We start from the raw sequence: 16,284 nt of genomic DNA, 5'->3' as shown, positions 1-16,284 counted from the left end.
CAACTATATCATAAACACTTGTAATAAAAAGTAGAGACTAAGTAAAGAAATCATACACCCGAGATTTACTTGGTTTGCAATCAGAGGATTGCTAATCCAAGGAAAGTAAGCACACTATGATCTCCTCTGGGCGGAGAAGTCTCTTTACAACATTGACAGCACAAATGAAAAGAACACAACTGAAAGCACAGAAAGAATTGATTACAAGTGAGTTGTTCTGAATGTGCAGACCAGTACTCTATTTATAGTACTGGTCCGGGCGCCTGAAAGGAGTTCCGGGCGCCATGGGGGGGATAAAATTCTATCCCCAACGATCAGATCGCGTTTGACACGATCCTGGTCAAAATCCATGTCCGGGCGCCCGGAAGGGTTCCGGGCGCCCCGGAGCCCGAAGTCAACAACGTTGACTTTTTCGCCACCGGTTCAGCTCGTCTCGGTCCGGGTCTTGTTCGCTCTGGCTTCGCTAGCTTGGGTGATCTCGACCATCCGGAATAGGGCTCACCCGAACCCAAGTTCCGGCCTTCTTCTCGAGCAGCCTTCCTTCCCGGTTTCTCGTCCCTCGAACGCCGCGCACGTTCTTCTCGTCCACCGGTGTACTCTTCCGCGGTCACCTCGTCCCTCGGACGCACCGAGCCCGTCGGCTCTCTCCCCGTGCCGTCCTTCTCGCTAGCCGCGTCTTCCGCTCGACTTCCTGTGTTCCTAAGCTCCTGCACACTTAGACACAAGGGTTAAACAAACGCAGGACCTAACTTAGCTTATTTGATCACATCAAAACACCTTGGGGTTCCAACAATCTATCCCTTTTTGATGTGAGCAACGCAAGTTAAGTTAGGGTAAACATATGCAATAAAAACAATTTATATTCAAATAAGTCCAAATATTTTTCAAATGAAAAAATTATATTACCTCCCCCTAGACTTAACATACTTCTCCCCCTTTGATCACATAAAAATTGGGATTATTAACAAGTCTAAGGTTAATTAAAAAAACTTTGAGTGAAAAAAAAATATCTAAATAAAGACACTCTTCAGAATTTTTCTTTCGAGAAAAATTTAAGTAAAAATATTTTTCACATAAAAACAGTCATAAGTGTTAAAAAAAAAATTAAGTTCGAAACTTATCTCAACATTCCCAAAAAAAACTTTTCTAATTAAAAAAATTCTAAGTTAATATTCATAAGAAACAATTCTAAGTCAATTTTAAGAAAAATTATAAGGCAATATTATCATAAAAAATTCTAAGATAACTTAAAAAAAAATTTCTAAGTCAATTTTCATAAAAATTTCTAAGATAATAAAAAATTTCTAGGTAAATTTTTTTTAAAAAATATTTTCTAACACAAATTGAATAACTCTTTTAAAGTATTAAGTAATTTAAATTAATACTTTTTCAGTTAGTCAATTAAACTTTTCATTTCGATACTTGGCTTCCAGGTAGTGGCGAGGCACTAGGCCTTCTTGGTTATTGGAGCAACAACCACTTCCTTAGACAAAGCCTCATAAAGAAATTAGTTGTTTAATTTCCTTGCTGAAAATGCTTAGTCTGATTTTAATTTTAAATTAAATAGGTTTTTGGAACCCAGTAGAGGTTCCTACCTACAGGATTAGCCAAGTATTTCCTAGGTACATGGATTTTTGATATATTTCTAATTTGACTTTGATGAAATCTATAATACCAATTTAAACCTCTATAATTTCTAAAAGTAGAAATATTTGAACCATTAGATTTTTTCAATATTTTTATTTCTTCTTTTAGTTTTTCATTTTCAATTTTCAATTTTTCAAAATCCTCTATAAGACATGATTTTGCCAAAATTCTTTTTGTTTCTAGAATTTCATTTTCTAATTTGATATTTTTATTTTCTAATTTATACATGGATTTAGCCATTGCCTTAATACCAGAATAAAGTTCATAAGGGGGTAAGAGACATACCTCACTTACCATATCAAACTTAAAGCCTGAATCTCCCCCTGCTTCGCTACTTCCATCTGAGGTCGCTCCCCCTTCATCGATGCTGGGTTCTGATGTACTTTGTCCTTCGTAGCTTGCCATCAGTGCAATCCCCGCATATTCTTGAATCTCGGACTCAGATGAGGAAGTGTCGTCCCAAGTGGCTTTTAGGTTCTTGTGTTTCTTAGGTGTCTTCATTTTGTCCTTCTTTAGTTCTGGACAATCCTCTCTTAAGTGTCCTTCCTTTTGACACTGGTAGCAGCGCACTTTTCTTCTATTTCTTGGATTCTTTTTATTCTGCATTTCTTTAAATTTATTAGCTCTAAAAAACTTTTTAAAATTTCTTACCATATATGCTTCTTGTCTTCTTCAGAGTCTGACTCGGGTCCATCCTTCTTGGTTGCGTTCAGCGCCATTATCTGACTTGAGTCTTTTGTTGTAGCTGCACACTTGGTTTCATGTAACTCAAGAGTAGAAAACAACTCTTCTAAAGTACTTACCTCCAGGTCTTTTGAAATATAGTAGGCGTCGACGATTGATGTCCACTCTGGAGTTCTGGGAAATGCGTTGAGTGCGTAGCGTATGCTGTCCCGATTTGTTACCGTTTCTCCGAGGTTCTCGAGATCAGTAATCAGTTCTTTTACCTTTGCGTGTAGATTGACTACTTTCTCACCTTTTTCCAAACGAATGTTCATCAACTTGTTCAGGAGGATGTCTCTTCTTGCGAGCTTCACTTCAGACGTGCCTTCATGGAGTTCCAGGAACTTCTCCTAGAGTTCTTTAGCAAATGAATAGCTTCCGATGCGGTTGACCTCTTGAGGTGGTAACACACTCAGCAGGTGATATTCTGCACGGCTATTTACTACATATTCACGTTGCTCCTTCTTTGTCCAATTGCTCTCTTCTTTTTCTTTTCCATCTTGATTCGTCGGAGCTAAAAAACCATATTTCATTATAAACCGAATTTCGAAATCAGTTCTTAGGAATACCTCCATACGACGCTTCCAGTCTGCGAAGTTCCCCTGGAATTTTGGTGGGACGATGCTTGGTCCGACCATCTTGTTGCTTCGATCGGCGGTTAGTCCTCCTGAAGAGCCTCGCTCTGATACCACTTGTTGGTCCCTTTGGAGGCCGGCAAGAGGGGAGGGGTGAATTGCCCTACGAAATAAAACTCGAACCTTTCTCGGATTTCAACTATATCATAAACACTTGTAATAAAAAGTAGAGACTAAGTAAAGAAATCATACACCAGAGATTTACTTGGTTTGCAATAAGAGGATTACTAATCCAAGGAAAGTAAGCGCACTATGATCTCCTCTGGGCGGAGAAGCCTCTTTACAACGTTGACAGCACAAATGAAAAGAACACAACTGAAAGCACAGAAAGAATTGATTACAAGTGAGTTGTTCTGAATGTGCAGACTAGTACTCTATTTATAGTACTGGTCCGGGCGCCTGAAAGGAGTTCCGGGCGCCCTTGGGGGATAAAATTCTATCCCCAACGATCAGATCGCGTTTGACGTGATCCTGGTCAAAATCTAGGTCCGGGCGCCCCGGAGCCCGAAGTCAACAATGTTGACTTTTTTGCCACCGGTTCAGCTTGTCTCGGTCCGGGTCTTGTTCGCTTCGGCTCCGCTAGCTTGGGTGATCTCAGCCATCCGGAATAGGGCTCACCCGAACCCAAGTTCTGGCCTTCTTCTCGAGCAGCCTTCCTTCCCGGTTTCTCGTCCCTCGAACGCCGCGCACGTTCTTCTCGTCCACCGGTGTACTCTTCCACGGTCACCTCGTCCCTCAGACGCACCGAGCCTGTCGGCTCTCTCCCCGTGCCGTCTTTCTCGCTAGCCGCGTCTTCCGCTCGACTTCCTGTGTTCCTAAGCTCCTGCACACTTAGACACAAGGGTTAAACAAACGCAAGACCTAACTTAGCTTGTTTGATCACATCAAAACACCTTGGGGTTCCAACAGCTTCTTGATAGAGTTTATTTAGCATATGAAACTCATTTAAGATTTATGGTTTGTGTTGGGACAGGCTGGCCGGCTAGAAGGGGGATTTCTAATTTTATTTTATATAAGCATGCATAATTTTATCTTTTTACAAAATTTTAATCTTTTTCAAGTTTGCAACAATCTTTTGTTAATAATTTTACAAACTTAAACAACTTGTCAGGTGGGAGAGATCGTACTTGACTTACCTTGTCGATGTCGTTGTCCATGGCTCCCCCTAAACTGCTACTTTCTTCCGATGTTGCTCCCCCTTCATCGATACTCTCGATGCTCATTTTGGGAGAGCTTTCTTTGTATTCGTCTTGATGACTTGCCATCAATACAAGCCTGGAGAATGCCTCAACTTCCGATTCGGACGACGTTTCGTCCCACGTCGCCTTTAAAGTCGTGTACTTGTTCGTTTGGACAGACTTCTTTCCTTTGTCCTTATACTTGTTCCTTAGCTTAGGGCAGTTGTCCTTAACATGCCCTTCTTCGTTGAAGTGGTAGCATCTGATTATCTTTTTCTTTCTACCTTGCGGATTGTTAGCTTTTCTTGATTTAAACAATTTCTTAAATCGTCTTACCATCATTGTCATTTCTTCGTCCTCAAGGGAGGATTCCGAGTCTTGTTCATCCATCCTTGCCTTAAAGGCAATGTTGTGTGTTTGCTCCTTCTTCGTATCTGCACATCTCGACTCATGGACTTCAAAAGTCGAAAATAATTTTTCTAAGGTAACAATTTCTAGATCCTTAGAGATATAGAAGACATCTACCAGTGCTGCCCATTTTGTATTCTTAGGGAATGCATTAAGAGCGTACCTTAGCGAATCTCGGTTACTTATCGTTTCTCTGAGATTCAAAAGTCTGGTGATGAGCTCCTTAATCCTCGAGTGAAGGTGTGCAATCGTTTCACCTTCTTCAAATCAGAGGTTGCTGATCTGGTTATGAAGTAAGTCCCGTCTCGTAAGTTTTGCCTCTAAGGTTCCTTCGTGAAGTTCCAGGAATTTTTCCCAGAGCTCCTTGGCGGACCCGTAAGCTCCGATCCGGTTGACTTCTTGTGGCGGGAGGACACTTAGCAGATGAAATTATGCTTTACCTTTTGCCACAAAGTCAGCTTTTTTCCTTCATCGTCCATTGATATTTTTGTTTGCCTTCGGGCGCTTTAAAACCGAATTCCATTATTAATAATAAATTGAAGTCTGTTTTAAAAAAAATACCTTCATTCTCTTCTTCCAGCTGGCGAATTCCCCCTCGAACTTTGGTGGGAAGGTGCTTGGTCCAACCATTTCGTGTGCTTCATTCGACGCTTTGTCCTCTTGAAGGGTCCTTGCTCTGATACTACTTGTTGGTCCCCGGTGAGCCGGCTAGAAGGGGGGTTGAATAGCACTGAACAAAAATCGAAAACAAACTCTTCTCGGACTTAAAGTAACACTTGCATTAAATAAATAAAGAGTAAACTGAAAAACTGAGGCTCGGAGGATTTACTTGGTTACAACCGGGGAGGTTGTTAATCCAAGAAAGTGAATGCACACTAAAGATCTCCTTCAGGCAGAGAAGCCTTGTTACAACAATGAAGTACAGAAAATGAGAAGCTAAATGAAAACTAAAGCGTGTACCAGTGTTGATTCAAGAATGCTTGTTCTTCTTGAAGCTTCTCGACCAAAGCTCTATTTATAGCCTTGGTCGGGGTGCCTGGAAGTGTTCCAGATGCCTGGAGTGGGATAGAAATCTATCCCCGATGCAATGATCAACGTCCATGTCAATGGTGATAATGTTTGGGTTCCGAGCGCTTGGACTCTGGGCGCCCGGAATGGGTCTGGGTGCCCAGACCCTCAAAGTCAACCTCGTTGACTTTTTTTGTCTGGGCCCTTTGCTCTAATACTATTCACCTCGGTCTGGGTCTTCCGCTCCAGCTCCGTCCGCTTGGGTGATTTTAGTTAACCTAAATAAGGCTCACCCGAACCCAATTTTGGACTTCTCCTCGAGCAGACTTCCGCTCCGGCTTCTCGTCCATTGAATGTTGCGTACGTTCTTCTTGTCCGCCGGTGTACTCTTCCGCGGCACCTCGTCCCTCAGACGCACCGAGCCCGTCGGCTCTCTCCCGTGCCGTCCTTCTCGCTAGCCGCGTCTTCCGCTCGACTTCCTGTGCTCCTAAGCTCCTGCACACTTAGACACATGGATCAAAAACTAACAAGACCTAACTTAACTTGTTTGATCACATCAAAACAACCTTGGGGTTCCAACAGTTTGTTATTTAATTTTTTTTTGACCTCATACTTGTTATAATTTTTGGTTTATAATGTGTTGGACCTTATTTAACATTGTTTAAATTTTAAAGTGTGTATTTAAATACATATATAACAAGTAACCTTATTGAAGAAACTATAGTGCCAAAGAGGGACATTATTACAGTCATTCAAAGGTTCAATATCCAAGTTAACAATTTGACTCAAGTAAGTTTTACAATGGCTTCTTTATATAACTATACTTACATGTTAGATTTCCCCTTGAATTGTTGTCAATCAATAGAATAATGATGTAGTATTTTTGTCAATATAAATATTTTTTTATTTATACGATTATTTTTACAAGATCTGACAATTTTTTTATTTCTATAATTGTAGATTGTGCCTTGTGCACTGTTAGCACTCCACTATGAAAAACACTCATTCTCAGAAATAATCTGGAGGTGAAGAAACCTCGTACAAGTTCACATACAAGAATACAATGAAAATAAGATGTAAATACATAATACAAATAAAAATCTTTCTTTCTTGATCTCTTGTTGCTTGAAATACCTCTTATAGACTTAAAAATGTAGCCACACTTCTCTTAGAAACTTTCAAGAACGGGTGGTGAAGAGTGGAGAAGAAGAGATGTTGAATCCCTTGTGAAAACACCTTTTATCCCAAGATCTAGGGTTCTCAATCGAATGATCTTACTCCAAATCGATTGCCACATCAGATTCATCCATTTAAACCTCCCAATGACTCTTTTTTGCTTCTCCTAATCGATTATGCAGCTTTAATTGATCTCTTGATCGATTCAAAAGCTCACTGTTCGCTCGCGATTTTCTCCCAATTGATTGGGCACATTCCCAATTGATTCAGTACAACACTGTGCTTCACGAAACTCTATTCCAATCGATTAACCAATTGATTGGAAAGGATTGAATCAATTGGCGAATCGAGTCAGCACCTCTCTATGCTCCTGCGATGATTGCCCCATCATTTGCCTAATTGATTGGGGAAGACTTAATTGATTGGTCAATTAATTCAAGCCTTCTTCTTTTTTCACAACAAACAACTCCTAATCTATCATCTGATTGATTGGGTTTGGGCCAATTGATTGGGTAATATATTACCCAATCCTAACTCATTTAATCTTAGTTTAGAGTTTCCTTGACCAACATTCCGTCAACTATGACCTATTAGGACTTCTCCACCAAGTGTTTGGTCGACCTTTGACCAACTTGGACTTTGTCAACCTTATGTTGAACTTCTAATCATCAAGTGTGATCCTCCGTGACCCACTTGGACTTTTCTCTTGTCTATCTGTAGTTAGAACTTTCCTCTTGCCAACATGTAGTCCTCCTTGACCTACTTGAATTTTTCTTTATCTAACCACAGTTAGGACTTTTCTTTACCAACATGCGGTTCTCCTTGACCCACTTGGACTTTTCTTTGCCTAACCGTAGTTATGACTTTTTTTTAACAATGTGCTATCCTCCTTGACCTACTTGGCTTCTCTCTCACACATTGTCAAGTATCTGATCAACCTTGCCCTACTTGACCTCTTCTTACATATTGTCCAAACATCAAAATTCAAGCTCGAATTCACTAGAGCTTAGTCAAACTGTTCAATCTTGATCCAAGGAAGATTGCATTAAATAATCTCCCCCTTTTTTATATTTGACAATATATTTAAGTTAGGCTAACCCATATTAGCCCAACTTCATTCTTCATCTCATGCCAAAGCATGAATGTGAGTTTCTAACTTAAACCCTATATTTTCTCTTTCTTTGACACACATAAAAAATTCTTGATCACCTTAAGAGTCAATTTTATCAAAGGAACTCAATGAAAGTCTTATACCTTTAGTTGTTTCTTATGCTCACCCTTAAGCATATATCATATGCTCACCCTAGAGCATTCATTCATTACAATAAAGATTTTCAATCTTGTATTGTCTCCAATGCTTAACCTTGATCATTTATCGCAATGAAGGTTCTCAACCTTCCATTGAAAAAAAAATCTAAACCATGCTTTTAAGGAGAAACTCTCCATCAAAATATGCTCCAAACTTCTATCATTGCACAAACAATGGCTTAGAGTTCCTAAACCTCTAAGAAATCTAAAATTAAAGTTTTGAGGTTAAAAAAAAAAATTCAATATTGAATACAAATCTTCTCCTAAACTTAAAAATACTCCCCTTTAACCACTCCTTTCTTGTTTTCATCAAGAAAATTATCCTTGAATACTTACCAATGCATTTCTTAGGGTTAGATATGGTTAACTCGACTAAACGTGGATTAATGGACTGAAATAAGACCATTTCAGTTGAAATCAGACCATTTCAGCTGAAATCAGACCATTTCAGCTGAAATCAGACCATTTCAGCTGAAATCAGCCTTCTTAATTGATTAAAGATGGGATTCAATCGATTACAACATATTAATCGATTGGATCAATCGATTAGGGAGTGTTAATAGATCACTTGATCGATTTTGTAAGCCTCTGTGTTTGCGAAAATCCTTCACCAATCAATTGTCTAATTGATTGGTGTACAACTATTAATTGATCAATCGACTGTTGTATAGATTTCTTGATTTCTAATTTCAACCCAAAATTCAGAAATTTCTAAATAATTCTATGATTTTTAAAAATCATAAAAATTTACATAGACATTATTTGTGTCATGTAATATCAGGGGAAAATAATTTTATATGAAAATACTATCCATTTTAAAAGATTGATACAAAATTGGAAATATTGAAAAATTTCAATGTTTCACTTTACTTTATATCCACTTAATCAATGGTTACTCTTATCAAATAATAGACTTTATCAAGGTTTTTCAAAATGATTTTGAAATATTTTTCAAAGTAAATTTTCAACCATATTCTTTGGGCTAAATATACATGGTTTGTATACTAGCTTTTCCAATGATTAAACTTCACATAATCCATGTATTTTGATAAAATTAAAAACTCAAATGGATGAACTAAATCAACATATTTAGTTTTGTTCAGCTTTCTAATATCTCACTTTTATCTAATATGTCTCAAAAATACATACAAGTCAAACTTATGGTTTTGTGAGATGTAAAATGAGTTTTTTTTTCTAAAATTAAGGAATCATGCATATCTAACTAGATATTTAAACATTGATCACCCAACTTAGGATGTCAATTGATGTCATTGCCCTTAATTTCAAGAAATTAAAATAATATATGAAAACAATTATGACGTTCATTAAATGTATATTTTAAAAAAAAATCTATCATATCTAAATGATGCATGTATGACATAACATATGATATTTTTACATGGATATGAATGCCAAATATGATATTATGACATGTGATATGGCATACACTCATGACAATTTTAGCATAAAGAAAATACCTAAATTTTCTATCTAAGTATTATTAACTAATCGTTAAATTAAAAAATAAGCTTAAGTTTGTCCTTATTTTCCTAGAAAATGCTAAAATCCCAACTTGTCATTTTTTTAGATTCTAACATATTTGTGCCAATTAAATCAAGATCAATTCTTCAACTTTTACTGGCACATTCTTATTCTTTCAAAAGTGAAAATTAACTTTTTATTTTTAAGGTGTAACAATACCTTGAAAATGCTCCAAAGTGTCAACTTCAACATGGTTGGATTAACTACCATTCCAATTAAAATTGGTACACTCTAAACTCATCTAGAATGTAGAGAATACACTCTTAGGAACTCAAAATCTATTGGTACTCTTTGGGTATTCTAGATATTCATTAGAGATAATTTTTCTTGATACATTTCTAATGACCTTCCTAGACTTCTTAGAAGTCTTAATCACACTAGTCTTCTCAAGGTCAACTCTAGGGATAACTTCCCTTATAACCTTAGCTTGACTCTTAGACATAGAGTTAGTTCCATAACTATATGAAACTCTATGGTACAAAGACACATTCTCTTTGATTTTTGATTTTTAGTTTTTGGTTTTTGGTTTTTGGTTTGTATTTCAAACTTCTCTTGCCATTAAATGCCTCTTGTCTCCCTAAACATAGATTTCGTTCTTTTGACGTTATTATTTGGACTTGCTCCCTAAACCTAATCGATTGGATGTAGATTGCATGATAGGACTTTTCGTTCATATTATTTGGACATGATTGACATTATTGCACATTATCGGCTAGATAGGTTAGTGTATTGTGATCACTTCATTAACACTAGCCTACTATCTGAATTTTATGTCAGTCTACATCCAATCGGGAATAGACTCATTTGCAGGACTCGCATGGCTAACATAATCTTGACTTTACCCCTAACATGAGACATTCCTAGATTGTCGACATTCTAATTAAGAGCTCTTTTATTTGCTATCCTTCCTATCTCGAGCCTCTTCTTGAACCTTTGACTAGCTCTCTATTAACTCTATGTATGAAGCATTTCATCATCATCTTAGACCTCTTGGGCAGTGACTTTTCTTTGTCAATGATCTATTTGCTCCTAACAATGTCCTTTATAAAGTGATTGTTGGATGCATACTTCCCATTGTTACTCGTAGGTAAGGCTCATTCATCTCTTCATATTTTATGCATTTAGGCATAGGTTAGATGTCAACATTGCTCTCAATGTGTTTTGTTGCATTGTGTATTTTACCACTCCTATTCAGAAGAAGATTCATATGCCATTCGATCGCATCATTACATCTTGGATAGCACTTTAGGCATCAATGTCACCAAGAGTGACGTCTACCCTTTGTTTGGGTCCTATTCTCAAATTGACCTCCATACCTTCTCCCTTGCTCATATGCGGCTGAGGGATGACATCATAGTTTGGATGCGCGACCATGGTGATGTTGATGCTGTGGATCCGATTGAGGGTGAGAAGGAGGCACCTTAGCTTCCGGCACTTGGGCTGATGGACCACGACGATCGTAATATTATCTCAAGGAGGAGCTTGAAGCTTTAGATACGTGTGTAGAGGAGGTGGCTCTGACCGTCGAGGAGCTGTGTCGAATGGTGGATGAGTAACATAATACTATTATTGACCATCAGCTTGCGACTTGATATGTTGCCAAGCTTCAGTCTTCAATCACCTCTCTAACGTAGATGCTTCAAACATGGATGTTGGGACATCCACCTAAGCCACCACCTCCACCTAGCGATGCGCCTACACCTATGTTAGACCCTGAGTAGGAGTTAGGTGTTTGGTTGAGATGTACAATCGACTGATGTTTAAAATAAAGGCTTTGATTCAAGCATTTATATAAAAGCAAAAAGGGGGAATGTTTGGAAGTAAAGCTCTCATTCTAAGCCAAAGTTTCGTGTGCTATCTGATTTGCTGAGAAGTGCTTAAACTTAACCTTCATATTTGGTGTAAGATTTGAAAAAGAAGTCAACATCTACTGAAGAAATCATTGTAATCTCTTTGTATTTCATCTCATTCTTGTATTGTATTGTAAGACTATTGTAGAAAGTTTCTCCACTTTCGGTTTTTGATCGAGAATAACTTCATAATGGAAAAAAGTGTGTAGAATGTATTCTTAGATTAGTCATCTTAAGGAGATGGATACCAAGTAAAATTCAAAAGTTAGTGTCATGTTTGTTTTCGCAAGAGATTTTCCACTGTCAATCAATTAAAATAAGAGAAGTGAGTTATTCAATCCCCTCTAGCTCTCAAGTAGTCTAACACATATAACTTGAGAATGGACTACAAAAGATATTTAGGATGAGTATAATCATACAATTAAAAGATCACGGAACCTAAATAATTGAATTAAACTTGCAATAGTGGAAAAGTATCAGACGCATATTCGTGGAATTTTCATGACCAAAACTAAGAAAACTGAAAAAGAATAAGGAAGCACCAGGACTTAAAACTTGTGGATTGCAGTCGATTCTAGAAGCCTAATAACAACAACGAGGATGCTCAATTCTGACCTTACATTCCTCAATTTATTTATTTATTTATTTTTGCATAACTGAAAAAGAATGTTAGACATATACTTTGATTAGAAGAGAAACTTGACTAGGCAAACAAAAAGTGAATGGATTTCTTCTTACATTCTTTTTTTTTATTTATTGATTTTTTTTTTTAAAAAAAATCTTCTTACATTCAATTCTACCTTAATTGGTGGCTAATTAAATTAATCCATTCGTCGTAAAAATGGAAAATAATAAAAAAACATTTTTTAAAAAATTTAAATTTAATAAATGATCAAAGATGGCCAATAAAACTCTACAGAATTTTCTACGGAGGCATTTGGAATCATTAGATCAATATTTAAGTGAGAGGAATAGAGTTTGAATGCCACTAAAGGTCAAGTAACCCTAAATTATTTAATTATGCTCACAATAGAGAAAAAAAATACTAGACGCATACACTGGAAATTTTGATGATGAAAACAAAGAAAAATAGACTTTTCAATGCTAAAATCTCAGAAAAATAATTCAAAATCATTTTACTAAATCAAATGTTCTTGATGCTTCTTGAGAAAAAGAAATAAATGAAAGCCGACGCTACTAGACGCATCCACTGTGGAATTTTGATGATGAAAACAAAGGAAAATTGACTTTTCAATGCTAGAATCTCATAAAAATAATTCAAAATCATTTTACTAAATCAATTGTTCTTTGATGCTTCTTGAGAAAAAGAAATATATGAAAGCTACTAAGAGCGACAAGACTTTGAAGAATTGTATGCCATAAAACAAGACAAAATAAGAGGAGAAATTAGTCATCTTTTGGTCATATTTTTCCAACTCCTTCGCCTATAAATTTGGGTGCCATCACCTCGATCAAGAGCACCAAAAAAACTTGCTAGTTCCAAGCAATTTTATTTTCGGTAATCGATTGAAATGGCTTCGACGAAGAGCTCGATGGTGGTGGCAGCCATGGTCATGGTTGCCCTAGTTTCATCTGTTGCCGCAGTGCCTGGAATTGCAACCTTCTACACCCCTCCTTACACTCGTTGAGCATCTTTAACCTACTTAATTGATCACTTTCATAGTCGAACTAGCTACTATATATGACTAACATGCATGATTTGGTATTGTTGTTATTATTGTCATGGTGTGGTTTATAGCTTCCTCGTGCTTTGGCTTCCAAGATAGAGGCGTGATGATAGCCGCAGCGGGTGATTCTATATGGGGTAACCGGGCGGCTTGTGGGAGGAGGTACACGGTGACGTGCACCGGTGGAACTAATGCAGTCCCAAACCCTTGCAGGGGTGGCAGCGTCACTGTCACCATCGTGGACTATTGCCCGGGTTGCGCAAGCAGAGGGGTCACCATGGACCTCTCTCAGGAAGCTTTTGCTACGATTGCCAATCCTGATGCCGGACGGATCCAAATTGATTATACCCAGTAATAATTTTTTATCATCTTAGTTTTATAATTTTCTATTTTATATATTTTATTTTACTTATTTTCCTATCTTTTGCAGGGTGTAAGAAGAGATGAAATGACTAAAGACTATAGCTCAGAAATAAGGATTTGGATATCCAAGCGGAGAATAAGGAAGCACGAGGACTTCAAACTCGATCTCAATAAATATGTATAATATTATTTATATTTACAAGAATATGTGACCTTTGTTCGTGAAGGTTGATCAATAAAATTATATAGAACAAGAGAAAAGACTAATTAAAATGATTAACATCTCAACTCATATTCCTATTCCTATTTTCGTCATTAATCAATCATTTTAATGCTTTTGGTCTAGCTCTATATATGCTCGAATAATCTCGTAACTAATAGAGTATCCGTTGGAAGTTAATTCCACAATTTGAAGATATTTGCTGAAGTTATAGGAAATATTCTAAATAGAAATTATAAAATAATTCAGACTTATCTGTCAAAGACTAAAGAAATTTGAAAAGATTAAAGCTAATAAATAAGGAAGCATGAATACTTCAAATTCTAATAAATATCTGTAATATTTGTATCAAGAATGTGTGGCCTTTGCCACCTTGAAGGTTCAATAAAATTATGTTGATCCATTAGAAATTAATAAAGTGTTACTATAAATAATAAATTAAATATCAATAAATATTGTTCTTACTTAAAAGATTTTAATAATTATTATGTTTGGGTCACATAATTGAGACTCTTCACTGGGTTTTTCTCATACGTTTAGCCTCATCGTGTTACGACTAAGAAGATAGAGGCATATATTAAGAACCACAACCAGAGTACACCAGTGAAACCTACGCCACCTCATGTAGGGCAGAAATGTTAGAGTCATAATCGTCGACTATTGCTCGGGATCGGGATGTATGTCAAAGAAGCATTATTTATCTCAACCTACACTACAAGAAACCAAGGCTTAAAAATTTTATTTCCGAAAGCTTTTTTTTCTATCTCTAAATGATGTTTGAAATGAAATATTTTGTCTCAAATTTCGTTATTGAAAGCTCCGTAGTTAATTTTGAGACGAAACTATTCCGTCTCTAATTTTTAAAACGGATTGAAAAATTATTTATAAATATGTTTTAATTTAACCAAATGATATTAATTTCGAATACAAATTTCGTCTCTAATTTTGTTTTAAAACCGTTATTACTCTGACCCAAATTACATAACAAATATAATTAATATGTTTATAAATCCATTTACAATCTTATTTATAAATCCGTATATAAATTTCGTCTCTAATTTTATTTTAAATCTATCATTAGTCTATCATAAATTATATATTAAATATAATTTTAATCTATTTATAAATTTGTTTATTGTTATATTATTCCTAAAATAAAGACTCTAACATACATAATTTATCATATGGTTCCTTTAATAGATCTTTGGAATATTATGGGCATCATACTAGTCTATGAATAGATCTTTGTAGTATTTAGCACACGACAGAGCAAATTGATACCAATACATATATATTAAAGGTATTTCATTTCATAGGGTTTACTATAAATGTCCTGTCAAATGAAATATCAACCCGAAATAGATTCAATGAAAAACATTCTAGTTAAGCGGCCTGCTTAAGGACTGGTCAAGATATATTTAGCAGACAACATTCTGACAGGCTATCAAAGTTATCTGGGAATATTCCTTGGGGATTTCCTCACTAATTGATCTGTTGCAACAATATATCTCAACAACCTCGTCAAAGGCCTAAAGCATAAGTGACAAAAGAGGTACATTTGTGGGTAGAAAAAAGATTCCTCAGACTATCATTGCCGATAACCCGGACTGTACTCTTTCTATCACCTAACAAACTTTGACACAAGGGGCCACCACACGATTACGGATGTTATGAGAGGTGGTTTATAAAGGGGGATCCTCTCCGTTAGTAAGGTATGCAATTCACATCATCTAAACCTTACTACCGCGCATGTCCTCTACGATTCTCCATTCACTCATCGAAAATTGGACTAACTTGAGCGTCGGAGGGCCTTGCCAAGGATCTCTTCCTTGGTCTTTGGTCACTTATATTGGATTGTCGAATTGATTGTCGAATTGTGCGCAGGATCATTGAAGAGCTCCATTGCTAGTCAAAGAGGTCTCCCGCCGATCAACAGATCATCCACCTGAGCCAGTGCACCATCTTCCTAGCCTTCAGACAAGATCAAATTTGACGTCGTCTGTGAGAATCTTCGCCTGAATCTGAAGTTTCGAGATGAAAGAGGCTAAAAACTCACAATTGTTACTTTAGCGCCTGAGGAATTCAAGATGATTGTTGAGGCTCGAGTGTAAAAAGTATTGCAACAACAACAAGAAGCTACTGGAGGTACACTACCACTGCCAAATCCCGTAGCATCAACGACGACGCATCAGAGGGAAAGAGGAGTTCAAGAGGAAGGCCTTGCCCGTTTGCTTCCTGTGCCTCTTTCACCAATTTGGTGCCCTCGAGCACTCTTCCACACACTGCCTGAGCAGTTGGGCCAAGGAGGAGTACTTTAAGATGTTGGACCCCGTGGTTGTTTTGATGTGATCAACCAAGTTAGGTTAGGTCTTGTTTGTTATTTGATCCCTGTGTTTAAGTGTGCAAGAGCTTAGGAGCGCAGGAAGTCGAGCGGAAGACGCAGCTAGCGAGAAGGACGGCACGGGAAGGGAGCCGACGGGCTCGGTGCGTCCGAAGGACGAAAGAGTTGCGGAAGAGTACACCGGTGGACGAGAAGAG

At 37.1% G+C, this 16,284-nt stretch overlaps 1 protein-coding gene across 1 annotated transcript; it reads left to right on the top strand.

Annotated features, from left to right (window-relative positions):
* Window positions 1-12,950: 12,950 nt before the first annotated feature.
* LOC122016270 (EG45-like domain containing protein) lies at window positions 12,951-13,814 on the top strand. The gene is made up of 3 exons (XM_042573507.1): window positions 12,951-13,119; window positions 13,235-13,514; window positions 13,594-13,814. Exons 1-3 carry the CDS (start codon window positions 13,008-13,010, stop codon window positions 13,598-13,600), a joined length of 399 nt encoding a protein of 132 aa, XP_042429441.1. The 5' UTR covers window positions 12,951-13,007; the 3' UTR covers window positions 13,601-13,814.
* Window positions 13,815-16,284: the final 2,470 nt, after the last annotated feature.

This window comes from Zingiber officinale, chromosome 8B (genome assembly GCF_018446385.1).
Source record: "Zingiber officinale cultivar Zhangliang chromosome 8B, Zo_v1.1, whole genome shotgun sequence".
NCBI classification, from domain to species: domain Eukaryota; kingdom Viridiplantae; phylum Streptophyta; class Magnoliopsida; order Zingiberales; family Zingiberaceae; genus Zingiber; species Zingiber officinale.
This window is presented reverse-complemented; position numbering and strand designations above follow the sequence as displayed.

What these genes read in the sequence shown, in the direction of transcription:
- LOC122016270 (XM_042573507.1), top strand. Translation starts at nt 13,008, where the DNA reads ATGGCTTCGACGAAGAGCTCGATGGTGGTGGCAGCCATGGTCATGGTT. An exon ending in CTACACCCCTCCTTACACTC is followed by an intron (nt 13,120 to 13,234) that starts GTTGAGCATCTT and finishes TGTGGTTTATAG; the next exon opens with CTTCCTCGTGCTTTGGCTTC.